Source organism: Peromyscus californicus, unplaced genomic scaffold (genome assembly GCF_007827085.1).
Source record: "Peromyscus californicus insignis strain IS unplaced genomic scaffold, ASM782708v3 Scaffold_22__1_contigs__length_63687245, whole genome shotgun sequence".
Taxonomy (NCBI): domain Eukaryota; kingdom Metazoa; phylum Chordata; class Mammalia; order Rodentia; family Cricetidae; genus Peromyscus; species Peromyscus californicus.
Window position 1 is genome coordinate 59,268,092 of NW_026294525.1, and position 16,823 is coordinate 59,284,914.

A 16,823-nucleotide genomic window follows, 5' to 3' on the forward strand; every position below is an offset into this window, starting at 1 on the left:
TCACCTGATACCTTCCTACTCCCATGTCTGCATGACCTTAGAAAGCTATGTATATTCTGGCTAATGACTAGAATGCCGTAGGAAATGTTGCTCCGTTTTTTTCATTGATTGTTTTGTGGAAGTCATTTCTTCTTGCTGATTCTCTGTCACTCACAAGACAGAGATGCTAAAGTCTCCACTGCCATCATGGGTTTGCCTCTTAGTTCACTGTAGTACTGTCAGGTTTTATTTTCTTAAAGTTTTTTTTTTTACAATATTCCTAGTATTGAACAAAGACTACTTTTTCCACCTTTCTTTTTGTTATTATTAGCATGAGTAACTCTAATTTTTTTGGACTCTACTATGCCATTTTCTGATCATTTCTGCCTTTTAGTTGGGATATTAAGGCCATGTACATTTAATGTGCTTATTGATAAAGCTTGGGCATTCCACGTTAACATATATTTCAAATTACCATGTTAACCATGACAAACATAAAATTTTTATTTTTAGATTTAAGAAAAAAAAAAATGCCAGATACCATGGCATGTGCCTGTTGTGAGAAAAATTGTGAGACTGTTTTAAAAAAAAAATAGTAAAAAATATTAAATGAGGGGTTTGGGGAAGGGGAGCTTAGGAGCAAGGAAAAGGACAAAAGTCATAATATAATTGAAAATAAAAAGGAATGTCCCATTGAACCAGGGATCTATCCTAAAGATTAAATCATGTAAGGTGTAAGGTTGTTTACTGCATTATTTTCAATGCCTAAAAATTGAAGACATCCTCAGTGCCCCTTAGTCATAGTACCCCTAGACCATGGACTGCTCTATAACCGTAAGACAGATGAGCCTTCCACACTCTGCCAAGAGAGCTATTGACTTAAAATACAAAGTGCACAGCAGTGTGTGGTCAGCTGCTGGTGAGGGGAGAGTAGATGTGTTTGCACAGAGTGTCTCTGGAAGGACGCAGAGGAAGCCAGTAACAGTAAATCCTTAGGAAGTTCTTACTGTTTATTCTCATAACTTTAATCTTGTGCTGTATATGGATATAAAGTAATTTAAAATTAATATATAGTTGATAGCTTTTGAAGTGTCACTTGGAGGAGAAGCAAGTTAGTGCAGAAAAAGGGGTGACTGGTCAGTGAGTCATAGTGATTGATTCCAGATGCCTTGTGAAGGAATGTGATTCCAGGCTTTAGGTAGGAGTTCACTGCAGCCTCCAGAACATTTGAATACTTCATAGTGACATCTGAATACAGAGAACAATAGCAGAAAATTAGTCAGAGTTTGGGAACGTGGTTCCTGAGAGTCATCTTGTCAATTTTACTACAGGTGTATTTGCCCTGTGTTTTACAAACAAAAAAGAGGTATGTGGGTTACATGTATGAAACACTGGATCAGAAGGACCCGGTATTTGATGCGAAAGGAATAGAAACAGTCAGAAGAGATTCTTGCCCTGCTGTTTCTAAGGTAGGTTCTATATTTGTTGTTTTCAACAGTAAGAAATAAGGAGTAAAGACTCTGGTACAGATGTAACTCTATTTATCCGCACAGCTGGTGGAAGAAGAATGTGAATTCTGAGAATTTATTTCTATTGGCAGTAGTCTTCTCAAGTGCTTAGTTGCAGACTTCTTCCCACACCTCTGTTCCATCAGAGTGAAGGGTTGCTTGCCTGTCACCTCTGATGGTAGGCTAGCATCTCATATAACAGCTCCTAAAATGGGTGGAGCAGGGTGAGGATGAGAAACTGTCAGAGACTCCCAAGTCACTGAGTTCATTCCAGGGTGACTGAGACTTCCACTGCCATCCCACTGCGAGTCAGATCGTGTCAGTCAGAGATACTTACAGCACAGAAAACTCTCACTCACAGCACTCTAAGAAAGGCAGAAGGCTGAGTTTTTATTTTATCTGACTCCTTGGTGATACTAAATTTCTCTTTATTTCAGTGTGTAAGATTTGGTCCTGTTTCTCAGGCTCCAAGTGCTTCGACTGTTTAAGAAAAACCAAGTTTTATGTTTTTCATCACATAGCAAATGTTTCCTCAGAATATCATTCCAATATGATTTTTCTCAAACTGTGAGATTCTAATCATTTTTATTATCTAATCACAAGATCAAGGGTGTGTGTCTGTGTGTGTCTGTGTGTGTGTGTTTCCAGTACCTATAGCTTTTTAATGAGAGCATAATGATAATGCTGAGACATACTGGGAGCTATTTTATCTTTTCTACATCTTTTCATTTTAAGATACTTGAGCGTTCTCTAAAGCTGCTGTTTGAAACGAGAGATATAAGTCTAATTAAACAGTATGTACAGCGACAATGTATGAAACTTGTGGAAGGAAAGGCCAGCATACAAGACTTTATCTTTGCCAAGGAGTACAGAGGAAGTTTTTCTTACAGACCTGGAGCTTGTGTGCCAGCTCTCGAACTTACAAGGTAATGACGCACGCCACAGCCCAGTCCTCAGTACACAGCCAGGACATTCCAGAGACCGGCTGCAGCAGAGGAAAGACGAGAGCCACCGTGCAGTATTTTCTTTGCTTTCCCACACTGAGGTTCCCTGTGCTTTCCAAGAGCTCCTCTTCTGGGCTTTTCTTAGGAAACCAAGTGCAGTAAAACGGTGACGTTTCTCATTGCGTTTGTTTCTTCCATAGAATCACTAGGCAGTACGTTTGTTTCTTCCTTAGAATCACTAGGCAGTTCTTAAGTTTGAACTGCTTGAACAAGCATTTAGATTTCATTCTGCAGCCAGATTGTTTAGTCAAATCTCTCTCTTCTCTCACTGTGAGATAACAACACTTACTAGCGACTGGTACCATCCAGGTAATGGTACTATAGAGAGTAAGTTTCAAACTGCTAGAGCACTGACCACTTGATATCAGCTGAGAGAAGTGTATATAATTCTCAAAGAAGCAACAGTCTATTTTGAAGGTGGCCCTGTAGATTGCTCGTGGTTTCAGGCTTAATTCTGAATTATTTTGCTGGGAAGGTACCTTCTATGACATTCTCACTGTGTGCTTCATTTGGATTGACTAGGAAAATGCTTACTTATGACCGGCGCTCTGAGCCTCGAGTTGGAGAACGAGTGCCATATGTCATTATTTATGGGACGCCTGGACTGCCCCTTATCCAGCTGATAAGGCGCCCAGCAGAAGTCCTACAGGATCCGACTCTGAGACTGAATGCCACCTACTATATCACCAAGCAAATTCTCCCACCCCTGGCAAGGATCTTCTCTCTTATTGGGATTGATGTCTTCAGCTGGTACCATGAACTACCAAGGGTAAATTTACTAAATAATACGTGTCCTGTAAATATTTCAAAGTTCAGTATTTTATTTATGTGTTATGAGAAGTTGTCCTCCATTATTGAAATTTACAAAGATGCCATGCTCTCCAAAGAGAAACTGATTATCTATAAAGACCTTCTTAGCGTCTATCAAGTTTCCCAAACTTTATAAACATTAAAGTGAATCCTCAAGAGTTTCAGTGGTAAATGGCCACAAAATAACTGAGTAAATCAGCTAGTAGAAAATAAATGAATTACAAAATTACTTCAAAATGGGCAGGTTGTTTTTTTTTAAGATTTATTGATTTGTTTGTTGTTTGGTTTTGGTTTTTTCAAGACAGGGTTTCTCTGTGTAGTTTTGGTGCCTGTCTTGGTTATTGCTCTGTAGCCCAGGCTGGCCTTGAACTCACAGAGATCTGCCTGGCTCTGCCTCCCAAGTGCTGGGATTAAAGGCGTGCCTAGATTAATTGATTTTTATGAGTATTTTTGATAATATGGTGGATGTATGCCCCATGAATATGCTTGGTACTAGTGGAGGCCAGAGAGGATATCAGATATCCTGGAACTGGAGTTACAGATGTTTGTGCTGGAACTGAATCTGGGTCCTCTGAAAGAGCAGCAAGTTCTTTTAACCACCAAGATATCTCTTCAGTCCCTTCACAGTGGATGTTTAAGATATGCATAGAAGGGGGCTGAGGATATGTTTTAGGAAGTAAAGTGCTTGCTGCCCCTAGCATGATGACCTGAGTTCAGATCCCTAGCACCCATGTCAAAGGTAGGCATGACCACACATTGCTGTAACCCCTGCATTAGGAGGCGGAGACAAGAGAGTCCCGGTGGCTGGCCAGTCAGCACACTCCAGGTTTAGAAAGAGACGCTGTCTTAAAAAGAAAAAGAAAGTGGAAAGCAGTAGCAGTAAACACCTGCACTCGACCTGTGAGCTCCACTTGCTACACACAGATGCATACACACACATAAAGTACATTAGCTATGAGCTGAGGTTCCAGAACTCTGGAAGCTGGGGCAGAAAGATGGTGACCTTGGGATCAGTCTCAGCTGCATAGCAAGATCCTGTCTCAAAGGAGAAGAATGTGTGGGGTACAACAGCTAAATATAACCCTGGAGAGACCAGATGAAAGAACTGATGTTAGAGTACCATTTCACAGCTGGCCTTTAATTCCAGCACTCAAAAGGCGGAAGCAGGCGGATCTCTGAGTTTGAGGCCAGCCTGGTCTACAGAGTGAGTTTGAGGCCAGCCAGGGCTACACAGAGACACCCTGTCTTGAAAACAAAGTAACAGAAGAATGCCATTTCACTCGAGTGAGATGCCCAATGTAAAGCTTAGCACAGAGCTTTGCTTGAACTCTTCTTGCTTAGTTTACTTTACTCACTAGGTACCTAGAAAGGAAATGTGTGAGTCTAAGCATCTGAGGCACATTTCTCTAAGAGAAGAGTCCTTTTTATCTGTTTGTGAGAATGTTCTTCAAATGTGCTCAATCATGTGCCATTACCCGTGGTATTCAGCCAAACTGATAAAGAAACATGTTACTTAAACTACGTTTTTAAAAGGAAGGAAAAAGCAACTGATGGAAACAGATGCAGAGACCCACAGCCAACATTAGGTGGAGCTCAAGGAATCCTGCAGAAGAGGGGGAGAAAGAATTGTAGGAGCCAGAGGGGTCAAGACACCACAAGAAAACCCACAGAATCAACTAACCTGGGCTTGTAGGGCTCACAGAGATTGAACCAACAACCAGGGAGCCTGCATGGGACTAACCTAGGCACCCTACATATGTGACAGTTGTGTAGTTTGGTCTTCTTGTGGGACTCCTAACAGTGGGAACAGGGGCTGTCTCCGACTCTGACCTTTGGGAACCTATTCCTCATACTGGGTCGCCTTGCCTAGCCTTAATACATGGCGAGGTGTTTAGTCTTACTGAAACTTGATATGCCATATTTTGTTGATATCCATGGGAGGCCTGCCTTTCCCTGAACGGAAATGGAGGAGGAGTAGGTTGGGGGGTAGAAACAGAGCGGGGTGGGGCAGGGACTGGGAGAAGAGGAGGGAGGGGAAACTGCTGCCAGGATATAAAATAAATAAATTTTAGAAATAAATAAAAGGAAGGAAAAGTATAAGCTAGGAAACTAAGGTTAAGACTATACTTCAGAGAATTTGTGCTGACTGACACACAAAATGCTGTATCCTGGCTAGAAGCCAGGAAACTCAGATTTTTTTAATTGCAATGCCAACAAGAATTCTAAGTTAGTGACATTTCTAAGATACTTTACTCCTTAATATTTATGCAAAGTGATTTTAGATGATACCATAAGACTCCAAGAACAGAATATATTATTTCAGTGTAAAAAGAGTACCAGATCTCTGAAACAAGTATTAATGTCAACTGAAGAATTCCTGGGCAACATGTATCCAATTAAATTTGAAATGCTCTGGCTTTACTTTCATTAGAACTTTACATTCTTCTGACTAACAAAACAGGATATCTGATGATAGTTTAAGCTCAGGGGCTGGACAGATCGTTAAGTGGCCAAGAGCACTTGTTGCTCTTATAGAGGACACACACTCAATTCTCAGCACTCACATGGTGGCTCACAACCATCTATAGGCACAGTTACAGACGATCCAACAGGCATGTATATGTTGCACATACATGCAGTCAGACAGAACATTCATACACGTAAAGTAAAATAAATAAAATCTTTTTAAAATGTAAGGTCCAGGTAAGTAAAGACTGTGGTCACTTCTGTACCCCAATATCTAAAGCAGTAGTTATTCAGCATTTGTTGAATGAAAGAAAGAAAAACTGTAATTAGGGGATTAGCTGTTTTGCTATGAAGATCCCTCCAACTTCTGAATTAATGTTATTATAGATCCAGAAAGCTACCAGCTCCTCCAGAAGTGAACTTGAAGGGCGGAAAGGCACTATCTCACAGTATTTCACTACTTTACACTGTCCTGTGTGCGATGACCTGACTCAGCATGGTATCTGTAGCAAATGTCGAAGCCAGCCTCAGCATGTAGCAGTCATCCTCAACCAAGAAATTCGGGAATTGGAGCGGAAGCAGGAGCAACTTGTAAAGGTACTGTCTTGCTCAGTAGATCTGAACTCCCAAACACTCTGATTTTTCAGGGAGATAGCATCAACTCTTTAGTATAGATGAGATATGAAACAGAAATGAAAAATGAAGTAAGTATTCTGAACAGATAAACTTCTAAAAGTTTAAGAAATACTACAGTTGAGGCTGGGGAGATGGCTCTGTGATTAAAAGTGCCTATTGCTCTTGCAGTGGACTGGAATTCAGTTCTTATCACCCACGTGATAGCTAACAATTGGCTCCAAGTCCCACTCCAGGGTATCCAGTGCCCACTGGCCTCCATGGGGATGTGCATGAGTGTTATGCACATAAGTTCACTCAGACACATGTGCATGTGCGCGCACGTAACACATACACACACACACACACACACACACACACACACACACACACAAATTAATAAACAATTTTTAATTAACACTGCAATTTAACTAAATAGTAAAAATGGCTTAAGTTATTTTAATTTAGTTTTTGATTATATAGGATAGTGTATTGTTTATTGAAACCTAGATTGCAATGGGCATCTATATAATTTCTTTTATTTAAAAATAATAAAGGTTCTAGTTGATCCATCACTTGCCATTTTCATCAAACTGGTCATCTTAGAGATGGATGAGTAGACTTGTGACGTCTGCAGTTCTGAGAATCCAAATAGAAAAGAGATAGATAATGAATCGAGTCTTCCTGATAGACACTCTAGTCACTGTTGCTGATAGGTTCAGTAATTTGCATATTATACTTCTAATAAGTAAGTGGCTAAGCTGGGTTATTAACATGAAATATAAAGACAGTTTCTCACATGTGGTAATTCTAGTAAAAATAAATGAGCAAACCTTTCTTGATATAAGTTGAAAAATGAAATCTAAACAAAAAGTGTGTCTCTGTACCTGGTTCTTGTCCTTTTACTTGTCACACTGTACCCTCCACATCTCCCATACCTTCAGGTCATGAGTGTACCTTCTCTTACCTATGTTCTGGTCTTGCCAAGAATGTTTTCCTTCCCCCTCTAGTCATCTGAGAGGAATCAAGTGTAACCAGCCAGCCAGGTGAAGCCTTACCTGTGATAGACTTCTGCCCTTCTCTCTGCTTCCTGTAACTGTGAGGATGGAGGCTCTGCCTCATTCTAGCCCACACTGGTGTAGTGCGCTATAAGTATTTACTGAATACATGAACAACCTCCTGCTTAATCCACGGTTAGAGGAGCAGTGTATTACTGGAGTTCTTGACATCCAGTGGCACTAGTTGAGTAGTCCTAGTCAGTACAGCCACTGCTGTCACTGGGTACTCCTAGCTTTTGTTTATTTTACCAGCTTTATCATGTGGCAGCAACAGCTAAATCTCAGAAAATTCTCTTATTGGATTCTGGTATCATATGTTGCAAGAGCAGAACTTCAGAGCTGCTATGGTCACACCGTGAATTAGTCTCTCCTAGGATCTTTTTGTCTCCTGCTGTCAGTGACAAATACCACTCTGGATGATGCCATCAATTCAGAAAGTACTCACCTGCCAACTTTTTTTTTGGTTTTTCGAGACAGGGTTTCTCCGTGTAGTTTTGGTGCCTGTCCTGGATCTCACTCTGTAGACCATGCTGGCCTTAAACTCAGAGATCCACCTGCCTCTGCCTCCTGAGTGCTGGGATTAAAGGTGTGCATCACCACCGCCTGTCAAGGAGGTCTTACTTCTTACAAAGATACAGCTTAAAAGAGATGATAGCATTTATAAATAAAGATGGAAGATGGTTTGTCATCGTTCAAAAGACACTAAGCCAAGCATGGTGGATATGACTACAATCAAGACAGTTAAAGTGTGTGGAAATTTTCATAAATCATAATTACAAGACATGCAGTGAGAAATGGGAAAATATTAATAGCTTTTTGATAGATCTCTCAACCCAAGACCAGTCAAGGAATTAGAAATACAGTTGTGTCCAGGCACTTAGGAAGCAGAGACAGACAGAACTCTGAGTTTGAGGCCAGTCTGATCTACAGAGCTAGTTCCAGGACATCCAGGACTACACAGAGAAAACCTGTCATAGAAAAAAAAATACAGTTGTGGAAGGTTGAAACATCATAAACTAATTTTTATGGTTGTGTATCAAACTCTGAAACACAAAATCAGACAGTACACATCATAGGTGTTTAATAAAATTTGACCATGTTGGGGCTGGGGAGATGGCTCATCCCTTCCTGTTCTCTCAGTGTGTCTGTGAGCACCTACACATGGCATGCACACACACACACACACACACACACACACACACACACACACACACACACACACTATGAAAAGTAATAAATCTACTTACAAATGTCTTTAAACCAATTGCTCAGATGGAATTGCAGAAGTGACATTCTGTAAGGAAAAGAGAAACACTGGAGGATGCAGGCAGTCATTCATACCAGTGTCCAAGAAGAAGAAAATTGGGGAGGAAAGCTTCAGTTTACTCATGGCAACTGAAGCTCTGTGTTGCCAGTATTGACCTTGATCGAAGCATGATGTTCATTGTCCAAACTTAAAACATGGCAATCCTTGTCATCTGGGGTAAACATTTGAAACTTTGCTCCCTTTTATTTTTCAGATTATAATTTAAGCTATTTTCCCCTTCCCTTTTCTCCTCCCAACCCTTCCATACACCTCTTCTTGCTTTATTTCCAGTTCCTGGCCTCTTTTTTCATTAATTGTTGCTACATGCTTATACACACACACACACACACACACACACACACACACACACACACACACACACTCAAACACAACCTGCTCAGTCTATAGAATGTTACTTTTATGTATTTTGGGGCTGTCGGTATTAGATAACCAATTGGTGGGATCTTCCCAAGGGAAAGACTATTTCCCCATCTCTCAGCATTCCTGTAGTTACCAACAGTTCCTTTGTGTGGGGTTGTCGCTTCCTGAACTTTCTCCTGTGCACCTGAATACATCTCTTTGTTCAGGTCATGGATGGGCAGTCATGTTGATTAGACTTTACAAGTGTAGCTTCTGATATTACTAGGAGAGGCAGTCTCACAGCAAACTCCCTGACCCTCTAGCTCTTATAGTCTTTCTGCCCTCTCTCCCAGCATTCTCTGGGCTCCACAACTCTCCGTTTTGATTAGATGTGGTGTTCTGTAATGGTCTCAGTCTCGTGCAAGAGAAGTTTCCATAATGAGGGGTGAAGACTGCACTTTCCTAAAGGACAGATACTTAGAATGTAGTTAGAGATTCGCCTCCAGGGTCCACAGTCTCACAGTGATATTTTTTAAATGTCTGCTTCTTAAGCTAAAATGTAGGTATCCTGCTTGTGTTGTTTGAATTTTTAAATTTAAGTGTGAATCGAGCTATAAAACCAGGGTTTAAATCGCCAGTAAAAGCCTTGAAAGTAAACATTTCAGCTAAATTTAGCAAGTTGCGTGTCCCAGCCTAGATTATTTACCAGACAGGCACAGAGAGTTCTTAAATATTCATCAGTTTGTCCTGGCACCTGAGTGTTGCTGTAGCACATGCAACTGCTATACAGAAATGCTCTACTGGGGGTAGATTTGAGTCTCTTGGCAGAGATCGAAATAGCAAAAGGCTCCCTAGAACAGTGTGCTCCATCTTTGCCGAGGATGTGCTTCTAAGCAGCTTGCTTGAGGCAGTAACTAACAGTGGATACTGCGACTGGTGTGCTTTGGAAAATATGCCCTTCGGTTGACAGGAGGTGTTTTAGAGGTCAGAATTTCAGTGCCTTGTGAGCCATCTTTAAACCTGAGCCCCTCCCACAGATCAACCAGAGCTGTAATTACAGTGAGCTCCTTCTTCTCTTGAAACACAGTCTGTTGCTGCTGCTGCTTACTGTCCTGTCTCCTCACTCACGCACTTCTGAAATGTGGTCTGAGGCTGGCCTAAGAACTCCTTGACTCAGCTCATCTTCCTGCCTGAGCTCCAGAGTAGCTAGGACTACGTGCTTGCAACTTAGACTCCCTTTTCTAGCCACATAGTTCTCTATTTCCTTGACTCTGAGGAGTTCTCACTAGTATTGGTTTAAACTAGTTTTTCATGTTTAGTAATCATTTTAACTACATCTGTGACTATCATTACACTCTAATGATTGTGTAAGATATTGTAATGCTTCCCCTTTGCTAGAAATGTCCTGTGATTGATTATTCTTAAGCACTGTCTTAGTTAGGGTTCTACTGCTGTGAAAAGATACCATGACCGCTGCAACTCTTATAAAGGAAAGCATTTAATTGAGGTGGCAGTTTATAGTTTCAGAGAGTTAGTCCATTATCATCATGGCCGGGAGCATGGGGGATGGAAATATGGTGGCAGGCAGACATGGTACTGAAGAATTCTTCATCTTGATCAAAAGGTAACAAGTAAATTGTCTCACTGCATATGTGAGCATATGTGAGTCCTTAAAGCCCACCTCCACCAGTGACACACTTCCTCCAACAAGGCCACACCTAATAACTCCAACAAAGCCACACTTCCTAAGAGTGCCACTCCCTTTGGGGGGCATTTTCTTTCACACCACCACATTCCACTCTCTGGCCTGCAAAGGCTTATAGTCATATCATAATGCAAAAATTCACTCAGTCCTACTTTAAAAGTCCCCCCATAGTCTCTCACAGTCTCAACAATGTTTAAAAGTTCAAAGTCTCTTCTGAGATTCATGCATTCTCTTAACTGTAATCACCTATAAAATCAAAATTAAAAAAAAATGATCGCATATTTCCTACATGTAATGACACAGGGTCTACATTGCCATTCCAAAACATAGGGAAGGGAGCATATTGAAGAAATACTAGACCAAAGGAAACCAAAAACCAGCTGGGCAAACTCCAAATTCTGCCTCTCCATGTCTGATGTCAAAATGCTCTTCAGATCTCTAACTCCTTTCAGCTATGTTGAATGCAACACACTTCTTTCTCCTGGGCTGGTTTCACTCCCAGTTGGCAGCTTTCCTTGGCAGGTATCCCATGACTCTGGCATCTCCAGCATCTTGGGGTCTCCAAAGCAATCCAGGCTTCACCTTCACAGCTTCACGAAATGGCCTCTCTAGGCCTTCATTCGGGAACACCCCTGACACATGACTGGTCTCAGAGGCTTCCCTTAGTTTTAAGGCAAATCTCATAACCTGTTGAAGGCCCTCCATCCAGCTCCCTAAATCACACACAGAGGCTTATTCTTAATTATGAATGGCTGGCTTTAGCTTGGCTTGTTTCTTGCCAGCTTTCCTTAACTTAAATTATCCCATCTACATTTTGCCTCTGTGCTTTTCCCCTTCTCTTACTTCTGTAAATCTTACGTTTACTCCATGGCTTGCTGTGTAACTGGGTGGCTGGCCCCTGGAGTCCTCCTCCTTCTCTGGCTCCTAGATCTCTCCTCCCAATTTTCCCCTTCTAATTATTTTCTCTGCCTGCCAGCCATGCCTATCCTTTCTCCTGCCTTGCTGTTGACCATTCATTTCTTCATTAGACCATCAGGTGTTTTAGAGAGGCACAATAACACAGCTTCACAAAGTTAAACAAATGTAACATAAACAGAATTAATACACCTTAAAATAATATTCTACAACAATAACCCCTTTCTTCTATCCTTAACTCTAAAGCCAGAACCACGTGCCTGAAGCTGACAAGTTCTACTGCTTGCTGGGGCTGGAACATGTCCCCTTTGTTAAATTACATCTTTACCAGCTTTCTGGTTTTGGGGGTTTTTGTTTTGTTTTGTTTTTTGAGACAGGGTTTCTCTGTGTAGTTTTGGTGCCTGTCCTGGATCTCACTCTGTAGACTAGGCTGGCCTTAAAATCACAGAGATCGAGGCAGAGCCAGGCGGATCTCTGTGAGTTCGAGGCCAGCCTGGACTACCAAGTGAGTTCCAGGAAAGGCGCAAAGCTACACAGAGAAACCCTGTCTCGAAAAACCAAAAAAAAAAAAAAAAAAAAAATCACAGAGATCTGCCTGGCTCTGCCTCCCGAGTGCTGGGATTAAAGGTGTGCGCCACCACCGCCCGCCCAGCTTTCTGTTTTTGATGGTTTCCTTCACTGCCTAAGCTTGACTGTTCTGGAACTTGCTCTGTAGACCAGATGGGCGTCAAACTCAGAGATTACCAGTCTCTGCCTTCCAAGTGCTGGGATTAAAGGCATGCGCCACTTCACCTGACTTTAAGCTTTTCTTTAATTCCTTTTCACAAGATGGAAACTTAGCTGGGTGGGCTCTTTCCCTGAGATCACCACTCCCTTTATTCAATTTCTCAATCTATTTATCTCCTTGAGCACAGTATTTAGCTCTATTCTGTTTCCTGGTGCCTCTTCTTAATCTGTACAGCTTGTATTTTTATTTGCTCAGCTTGCTCCTTTTCCTTATAAATCTTCATCAGAGTTAACACTAATAACCACATGACAGTGTCTCTACTAGCCTGTTTTGAGATTTGGTCATTTTAAATTTGAGACTAGGCCATTTTCTTTCAAACCACCACAATGACCAAGGCAGCTCTTAAAAAAGAAAACATTAAATTGACATCTGGCTTACAGTTTCGAGGTTTAGTCCTTTTCATCATGGCAGGAAGCATGGCGGCACACAGGCAGAAATGGTGCTGGAGAAGTAGCTGAGAGCTACTGGCCAAGAGTTGTGGGGGGAGGAGAAGAAGGTGAGGGGAGGAGACAAAGGGTCTTATGCATCCCAAGCTGGTCTCAAACTTGCTGTGTAGCCAAGGATGACTTTAAACTTGTGCTGATCTTCCTGCCTCCAGCTCGTGCCTGCTGTGATTATAGGTGTGCACCAGTACACTCCGTTTATGCATATGTAGCACTGGGGGTTGAACCTGGGATCCTAATGCATGCTAGGCAAACACTCTCAAAAGCCTCTCTCCTACCACTTTTGAGATAGTTACAGTAGATTGGCACCACCATGCTGTGTTCAACACTAGAACTTACTCTTCCAATCTGTCTACCGTTGGTACCTGTCATGCAGCTTTGTCTATTCCTCCTCCCCTGCTCTCCTAACCCTCTTCTGATCATTATTACACCCATTATTTCTGGGAGATGTGACCAATTTTAATTTCCATACATGAAACTGTGATGTTTTTGTCTTCTGTATCTGGTTTATTTCATTTAGTTGCATCCTTGTTGCTACAAATGACAGGCTTTCCTTTATGACTGAATAATACTTCATTTTATAAGTATGCCCTATTTTTCTAATTCATCTGTTGGTACATACTTCCAATGATTCCATTGCTTGATTGTTGAAAATAGACGCTATAATAAACATTGAAGTTGTGTTGCTAAAGTTTTCCTGCCTGGCCCACAGTCAGGACAAATCTCTGTCACCCGCCAGTCCCACAGCAGCTCAGACCCGACCAAGTAAACACAGAGACTTATATTGGTTACAAATTGTATGGCCGTGGCAGGCTTCTTGCTAACTGTTCTTATAGCTTAAATTAATCCATTTCCATTAATCTATACCTTGCCACGTGGCTTGTGGCTTACCGGCATCTTCACATGTTGTTTCTCATCATGGCGGCTGGCAGTGTCTCTCTGACTCAGCCTTCCACTTCCCAGCTTTATTCTCCTCCTTGTCCTGCCTATACTTCCTGCCTAGCCAATGGCCAATCAGTGTTTTATTTATTGACTAATTAGCAACACATTTGCCATACAGAACATCCCACAGCAAAGTTGAGTGTTTCTTTCTTGCAGTTATTTCGTTCTTTTGGATATACACTCAGTAGTAGAAATAATTGCATCACCAGGCATAGTGACACACACCTTTAATCCCAGTACTCAGGGAGGCAGAGACAGGCAGATCTCTGTGTGTTCGAGGCCAACCTGGTCTACAAAGTAAGTTCCAAGTCAACCAGGACTGTTACACAGAGAAACCCTGTCTCTAAATAAATAAATAAATAAATAAATAAATAAATAAATAAATAAGTAAGTAAGTAAAATAATTGCATCATGATATTTTTAGTTCTGAATTTTAAGGAGTCCCCATACTGTTTTCTGATTCATTATCATTTTTAAATAACATTCTAATTGAGATTAAATGGTATCTCATTGTAAATTTGTGTGTTGGCTTTAGTTTTTTGAGAGAGAATATTATAGCCCAGGTTAGCCTAGAACTCAGGATTCTCCAGAGTGAAGGATTACAAGAACATGCTGCCACACACAGCAGATCTCTACTGTGGTGTTGATTGTTATGCCTGCTTGTTAGTGATGTTAACTGCATCTATGGGTTTGCCATTGAGTTGTGGTCCTTGTATAATCTGGTATTTCTTATTGCATGAATGGTCTCCTGATATTTTCTCCTATCCACTGTTGACTGTTTCCTTGGCTGTACAGAGAATCTTAGTTCTATATAATCACATTTGTTGGTTAGTGCTTTTGTTGCCCATGTTTACAAAGCATAGTCCTCGGGTGTGACCTTTGTCGGCAGTGTGTGCAGGTCTCAGTGGCTTGGTCAGTCTTGTAGGACTAGCTCATCCTCTGAGGCAGAGTTCTTCCAGGTGGTAGGTTCTGGGTCAGTAGCCTGCCTTGTGCCTTTCAGTATAGCAGGATTGTATTGTAAATGAAAGTTGGGCAAAAAAATGAAATTAATCCTGAGGTCATTTTGTCCTTTTTGTGAACTGTCCTTTAGCAGTAAGTGCCTTGCTCATAAACAGTAGGCGAGGTTTCTGGAAGATTAAGCAGATGGAATTTTCTATACTGAATTAAGGTTGCCAGTTATCTGAGGTGAGCAGAAGGGATCTAAAAACTGTTACTTACATATATACACAGAAGTGTTGCTACTGTTTTTTCTGTTTTTCTTACACTTTCAGATATGCAGGAACTGTTCAGGTTCCTTTGATCGACATATCCCATGTGTTTCTCTCAACTGCCCAGTACTTTTCAAACTCTCACGAGTAAACAGAGAATTATCCAAGGCACCGTATCTACGGCAGTTACTGGACCAGTTTTAAGTTATCAGTATCACAGAACTCCAGGTGCTATTTGTTCAGTGTTTACCACTCAACTCCTCTGCATGGTGCTTTTTCAACTTCCATCAAGTCAAAAACGTTCGTCTGTCTGTCTGTCATCGAAGACTATGAAGACTTCTGCTAACTGAATTAAAAAGTATACATGTTGATCTCTGAATAGCTCACTTCTTATAATGTACAAATTCCTCATTCTTTCACCTTTTAACCTTGTTTTATAATAATGCAGGTGTTGGATTTGCTCCAGTTTATGTACCATCTTGTAAATCCATTGAACAGATCATGTTGACTTCCCTGTGGAAGGAACACTGAAAACCTCTTAAAGTCATTCGTGTGTATTCCTTAAACTGTCTGTATCAAGACGTGTTGCTTAGAGATATCCACTCACTTTATAATTTTGACTGCAAAATATTTTGTAAATACACTTTTTTACTTTTCAAACAACTGAGTAAAATAATGTGCAATGAATTTTATACAATGATTTTCATGTTGTTGGTATATCTCCTCTAGGTTTTGCTTGACTCAAAGGTAGATTTGTTACTTTGATCAAACTGTGCAAATAGTACCATGTGTAGCATTTTTTGAAACATTCTTTTCTAAAGACCGCTGTCTTGCTTTAGCTACTAACGGGGCATTGTGAGGAACTGTGCAAAGACATTTTTGTTACAAACCTGTGGGCCTGTTGCAATACTTTAAAAATAAAATTAAAAAAATTTATTCCATTTTGCTTGTTTTGTATAGACATTTCTATTGCTTCTAAATATGCTTAAAATATTTTCTTTCCTTATGTACTGTACAGTTAATCTTATTTGCCATCCCTTGAACACAAATGTGTATTTAGGATATTTGTATAACTGTATAAAATGAAAAAGGAATTATGTGGTCAGTGCATTGTTTTTTAAACTGGAAATCATTTTGTTTTAAGAGTTAATAATGGAAACCAAATTAAAAATTGAATAAAATATGAAATATAATGCTGTGACTTTTATCTTGCCATAGTAGAAGTCTCTTCGTCTGTTCTACAAGCAGCATGGCTTCCATCTAAGCCTAGACTTTCCTGAACATGAGGTAAACTTAGTAGACTCATGCCTTCGAGCCATAGCAAAAGCTCTGAGACCCAAAAGGATGCACAGTCTTTCCCCTGTCCAGAGGGCTGGATTGGACAGAGATGTTTTCAGCACAATAAGAAGCACTTTTAAGTCTGAATTTAGAAAACAACCAAAGGAAATTTAAATTTGGGGGCCTGTACTATAATAGTAGCCAGTGCTTTACCAAGGTTAGATTAATAGCTTATCAGAACTACATTGATTAATATGTTAAAACTTTGAATTTTTGAAGTCAACTTTAATATGACAGTAGCCTGGGGAGAGGGAAAGAAACCTGAAACATTTCTCATTTTTCACATCTTTAAATCACTTCCTCAGACCTTTACAACTCACATTCACATACCTTAAATTACTTTTAGACCCTCACTATTTACAGACTTTAAATTTTTCCTTTT

At 40.6% G+C, this 16,823-nt stretch overlaps 1 protein-coding gene across 4 annotated transcripts in view; it reads left to right on the top strand.

Annotated features, from left to right (window-relative positions):
* The window catches only part of Rev3l (REV3 like, DNA directed polymerase zeta catalytic subunit), a 152,763-nt gene extending 136,453 nt beyond the window's left edge, over positions 1-16,310 (top strand). For all 4 annotated transcript variants that reach the window (XM_052751437.1, XM_052751438.1, XM_052751439.1 and 1 more), the window contains 5 exons: positions 1,311-1,448; positions 2,223-2,413; positions 3,014-3,260; positions 6,155-6,364; positions 15,167-16,310. In XM_052751437.1, the coding sequence (XP_052607397.1) occupies positions 1,311-1,448; positions 2,223-2,413; positions 3,014-3,260; positions 6,155-6,364; positions 15,167-15,307 (927 nt within the window). In that variant the 3' untranslated portion in view covers positions 15,308-16,310. The remainder of the gene's footprint in view (positions 1-1,310; positions 1,449-2,222; positions 2,414-3,013; positions 3,261-6,154; positions 6,365-15,166) is intronic.
* The last annotated feature ends 513 nt before the right edge of the window (positions 16,311-16,823 follow it).